General features: G+C 39.9%; 1 protein-coding gene across 9 annotated transcripts in view; it reads left to right on the plus strand.

The window, feature by feature from the left end:
- Positions 1-2,284, plus strand: part of bcas1 (brain enriched myelin associated protein 1) — a 34,503-nt gene extending 32,219 nt beyond the window's left edge. For all 9 annotated transcript variants that reach the window (XM_015967143.3, XM_015967147.3, XM_015967148.3 and 6 more), the window contains one exon: positions 1,423-2,284. In XM_015967143.3, coding sequence (XP_015822629.1) covers positions 1,423-1,503 — 81 coding nt within the window. In that variant the 3' untranslated portion in view covers positions 1,504-2,284. The remainder of the gene's footprint in view (positions 1-1,422) is intronic.
- The last annotated feature ends 3,716 nt before the right edge of the window (positions 2,285-6,000 follow it).

The following is a 6,000-nucleotide window of genomic DNA, read 5'->3' on the forward strand; positions in this document are numbered from 1 at the left end:
CCACCAGATGGCAGCATCTATTTGTTTTGCTCCTAAAGACTTGACTACTTTGCACAGAGGCAGATTGACTTGCCACATCACATCACATCACATTACAGAATTTAAACCTGAGGCTTGGGCAAGACACTTCACCCACCTCACCTGCTGGTGGTGGTCGGAGGGAACCGGCGGTGCCGAGTGTGTATGGCAGCCCCACATCTGTCAGATAGCCCCAGGGGTCATGTAGCTATATTCAATCAATCAATCAATTAATCAATCAAAGCTTTATTTATAAAGCGCCTTCCGCAACCCTGTCGGGAAGCCCAAAGTGCTGAACATGGTTCAGTTGAAGGTAAATATATTGAATAAATCAAAAATAAAAGCAATTCAAATTACAAGATAGGTGAAACATTCTGGTACCGGACAAATGTGTAAAACAATGGATTGAGTGAACCAATGAAAACTGTGAAATAAATTCAACATAAAAGAGGGCCAAAATCAAACATGTTCAGGGAACGCCGAGCGGAGGAGGTGTGTTTTTAGGTGACTCTTAAAGACTGCCAAAGATGGGGACAGCCTAACTGAGGGTGCCAACTGGTTCCAGAGTGACGTTGCTAGGACTGAGAAAGCCCGCGGTCCCCGCGAGTACGACACCTAGAACGAGGGACAGCGAGCAGGCCTTGTTCAGAGGAGCGCAGAGCGCGTGATGGGGAGTGTCTGTTCAGGAGTGTGGCCAGATAGGGGGGGAGCACCACCCTGGAAGAAATGATAAACAAAGACGAGGATTTTGAAGTGTGAACGATAACAGACCGGAAGCCAGTGCAGGGAGGCCAGAACCGGACTGATGTGGTCCCGTTTCCTGGTCCCAGTCAGGAACCTGGCTGTGCTGTTCTGCACAACCTGTAGGCGACGCAGTGATGACTGACACAACCCTGCATAGAGAGAGATGCAGTAATCAAGCCTAGAAATTACAAATGCATGCAGTACCCGCTCCAGGTGGGCTCTCGACAGCATATGCTTGATTTTTGCAAGGCGTCTCAAGTGAAAGAAACTGGACCGGATCACAGAATTGATGTGAGCATCAAATTTAAGTCCAGCATCAAGTTTCACCCCCAAACTGGTAACAACTGGTTTTGAAAATGGAGAAAGAGGGCCAAGATCAACATAACGATCCACATTCCTGCTGTTGGGGTGAAAAACAATGAGCTCTGTCTTTCCCTCATTCAGGGAAATTTCCCTCATATTGTTGCTTGTCTAATTCCTAGAGAGGTGTTTGTTAAAATTCTGGCCATTTATCATTTGTGTTTGATTCTCAGCTGTGGTCGATGACGTTGCACTGACTTAAAAACAAAAAATTCCACTTTGTTTTCTGTTTGTCTATTCTAGGAACTCATCAAGTCAGCCATGTAAGACTGCTTCCTGCTTTCTCTTTTTGTATTTCAGGGTCAGAAACGCCACTCTACAGACGCCGGGGTCCAGACAGAACCGATGTCTGCAGCTTCTGCATCTGAGAAAACCAAATGAATCCTTTGGGCTTCCCTGTACAGACCCTCCCCTAACTCTGTGTTAATCGTCTTTAACAACTTTATAGAACCAAAAGGAAAATCATTGATAATGGAAAACTAAAGGGAAGTAAACAGAAAACTAGTTAGCAACTAGAGGCCTTAATGGTAACCTTGTTGGGATGAATCTATATTTTTGATCACATAAACATCCTGATAAGTGCAACAATCTGAGAGTGACGCATTTTCTACAGACATTTAGCCCTTATTTGACTTCCTGTTTTATAACATAGTGGACTTTTGCAATATATAATACTTTGCTTCTCTTTTTAATGTTCACCCGGCAAAATTTGCAACACTAAATAATTTATATTTTTGCAAATGATGTTAGCAAATGGAATGACTTTGGGTAATGTAGTTGGTAAATGACCAGCCCTGGACAAAGCTGCAGTAGGGAGCGTGTTTATACAGCAGACTGTGTTTAGATGTATTTACATGTATTTTAGCAGTCCAGTAATCCACACAAGAAAATCCTAAACTTTGCTTCTTTTGAGGGAACTAATTGTAAATACTAATGTTAAGAAATCCCTTGGGAAATTGCAGAATCTTGTGCTAATGTGTCCTTGTGGTATAATTTCAGACCAGTCAGTGTCTAAATCTACTAATTTACCATCTCATAGAGTTTGTCATCTACGTTTGCCATTTGTACTGTATGTACCTCTAAAATCATGCTTCTGTACACTTGTATGCATCCCTGTAGGTTGAGCTTTGTTTTTGGAGACATAATAAATATGTTCTCTCTCTCTCTGTTTCTTCTTTTTCCGTTTGACTTAGAACGTCCTCTATGTATTAAAAGATTTCACAATTAGGTGAATCTATTTCATTTCAATTATAAGATGTCATGTTTTAACTACGTGTTGTGCTGTAAATGTGATGCAAATTCATAATGAGGTGAGGATGCAAAGTCACAATAAGGACATACGGAACAATTTTGAGATAATATCTCATAGTATCATAAGTCCTAATGAGACAGCTGTCATAATTCTAGGAGCATATCTCATTTTAATAGCTTAATAATGAAGAAGTCACACTAAGGTGAAACTTAACAGTTTTGGGATAATATCTCACAAATGAGATGCTATATATGAGATTATAAGAAAGCTTAATTATTAACTTACACACACACACACACACACACACACACATATATATATATATATATATATATATATATATATATATATATATATATATATATATATATATATATATATATAAATATACAGTATATGTATATATATATATATATATATATATGTATGTATGTATGTATGTATACATACATATACATATACATATATATATATATACAGTATATGTATGTATATATATATATATATATATATATATATATACAGTATATATATATATATATATATGTATGTATGTATGTATGTATACATACATATACATATACATATATATATATACAGTATATGTATGTATATATATATATATATATATATATATATATGTATGTATGTATGTATACATACATATACATATACATATATATATATACATTTTTGAATATTTTTTTATTTTTACATTGGAACGGTGTACAGAAACATTTCTCTGACTCATCCGTTTAGAAAGCTGGCATTCTGATCTTATAACTGTATTTAAATATCTGAGGTGTGGCATGAGTCACAGTCCCGTGTGAGATCATCTTGTTCTGTTGTATTTCCCTTTTCGTGAGTATAGTGCCGATAAAAATGCAGCCTGCCCTTGTTCCCCAGCTTTTTACAGTGGGTTACGGTTAGGGTGCGTAAAGAGCTCATTTCACTAGCCGTTAAAGTATTGCTCGTATTAGCAGATAGCATCTTTAATGAAACTAAGTGAAGAAAATGTGATATTTTTGTGAAAGCTGCTTGATAACATTGATGTTTTCATTTCCTTGTGCAGCTATTATGAAAAGCTTTTGGCCTCCTTTGCGGTTAGCATGTTGCCGTAGAGGACTGGTGCATGTCCCTACATGTGTCTGAGACAGTGAGCCTGTTTGTAAAAAGTTTTTTTCTAAATGTTATCGGAACAAATTTCACAATCACTCAACCACACACACCAGAAAACAGAGGTTCAATTGCCAGTACATATAAAATTCAACTATTTTATAACATTTTATATAATTATGTAATGAAACTTTGGGTAAAATTCTAATGCAGTGTGTGGAAATGCACCCATAAGAGGGTGTAAGCCATTCCTTGTGTGGGTCCTGTGTCTGGGTGCATGCAGAGGGCTGTGTCAGGAAGGGCAGCTGGCATAAACCAAATGTAAACATAGAAATCACAAACAGGTACCGGATCAGTCAAGGCCCGGGTTAACAACAACTACCACAGGTGCAGATGACCTACAGGTGGCTGGTGGAAATCACGTGGTAAACAGAAGAGAGGGGGAAGCCGTGTTTGTAGGCAGAGAGAGAAGAGGAAAGGCAAGATTGCAGAACTGAAAGTAGTGACTCTGAACGTTGGCACTATGACATTTAAAGCTAAGGAGTTGTTTGATGTGATGCTGAGAAGGAAGGTGGATGTACTATGTGTTCAGGTGAGCTGGTAGCACCATGCCTGGATGGAAAGAGAAATGGAGTTATCCTGGAAGACGAGTTTGTTACTAATTTTCTGGAAGTGGAGAGTGTCAGAAAGGCCCAGTGTTCTAACTCTTGAAGTTCAAGGACTGATGATGAATGATGTTAGTGGTTATGCCCCACAGGTAGGATCTGAGCAGAAAGGTAAGCAGAAATTCTGGAGTGAGCTAGATGATTTAATGCCACGCATCAGAGTTGAGAGAGTTGTAATTGGTGCAGACTTTAGCGGAGACGTTGGTAAAGGGTTTTCTGAGCACGTCCAACCAGGAGGAGACCCAAGGGAAGACCCAGGACATGCTGGAGAGACCGTCTCTCAGCTGGCCAGGGAAAGCCTCGGGATTACCCCGGAGGAGCTGCCCCAAGTGGCTGGGGAGAGGGAAGTCTGGGCCTCCCTGCTCAAGCTGCTGCCCCCGCGACCTGAACCCGGATAAGCGGATGAAAATGTATGTATGGATGAATGGGTTGGTAATGGTTACAGAGGTGATAACAAAGTTATAGGCAGGTTTGGTGTCAGGATAGGAAAGAAGACAAAGAGAGGGTAGATTTAGTGGAAAGGATGGACATAAATAGACAGGAACCTTTAAGAATGGAGTGAGGAGCACACAGGTGGACTACATCTTATGTAGACGGGGATTAGAAGGAGATTAAATGATAAATGACCTGCATTTCTATTGAGTTTTCTGAGTAGGAGGACTCGAAATACTTTAGGCTAAAGCTGAAACTCTAAACATGAGAATCTTGCCACTCACAGAGGCAAGGCTGCCGCACACACACCAGTCCCTCAGACCACCACCACTAGGAGAGGAGCGTGAAGTTTCTTGCAAGAACACATCGAGTGACAGGTAGGGGTAGGTGAGAATGTTGCAAGAAAGCACTGGATGGTGGTCTGTAGGATAAAAGTGATGGTGAAGAAGATGAAGAGAACAAAGATGGAGAAAAGGACCAGGTGGTGGAAACTGAAAAAAGAAGTGTTGTGAGGTTTTCAGGGAAGAGTGGAGACAAGTTCACGGCGGCCTGGAGGAGCTCCCAGATAACTGAACAGATACAGGCAATTTGATTAGGGATATGAGTAAGACGGTACTTGGTGTGTCATCTGGAAGGAGTGAAGTAGATAAGGAGACTGAAAGGTTCAGGAGCATATATGGAGAAAAAAGTTAGCTAAAAAAAAGTGGAACACAGAGAACTGAGGATTACGGGAAGATGCAGAGTAAGGCGAAGGTAGAGGTGGCAAAGCCAAACAGAGTGTCAGATTCAGAATGCCCTTTATTGTCATTTGAGCAGCATTTAGATAAGTAGAGAACAGTAACGTACAAAATAAAACATCTAAAATAAGGAATGCACAGCATCTCTAGTGAAAACAAGTAGGAACGATAGGTAGAAACCACATTTATTATTGCACAAGTATTAGGTATTTTTCATTTTGAAGTCGGAAAATGCACAGTATATGTAACCATATGTTCAGCTATAGTGCCATCAGGAATGCAGTGGAAATGTGATGAAAAAGTGCAGCGTAGAATGGAGGCAGACTTATTGCACGGGACTTTAGGTGGTTATTTGTTGTGCAGTTTACCATTATTTAAAGTTAGAATATGGATCATTTTAATAAAAAGCTATATTAAATCATAATAATATCTCCACGGGGCGTTTAGAGGTGTGCAGAATGAATGTACAGTCTCCTTTAAAAGATATATTTAAAAATATAATAATCTAAATTTTATTTTGCCGGGCACGACACTGGGTTTATGTTTACATCTACGAGCCACTAGAGGGCAGCATTATGCTAAAAAGTCAGCTCAACAAGGCAAGGCTGGGACTGTGTAAAATGGCAGACTTGACAAGTCAAGCAGCTGATTCTGAGCCCAGAAGATGTTCTAACGG

This window comes from Nothobranchius furzeri, chromosome 15 (assembly GCF_043380555.1).
Source record: "Nothobranchius furzeri strain GRZ-AD chromosome 15, NfurGRZ-RIMD1, whole genome shotgun sequence".
Taxonomy (NCBI): Eukaryota; Metazoa; Chordata; class Actinopteri; order Cyprinodontiformes; family Nothobranchiidae; genus Nothobranchius; species Nothobranchius furzeri.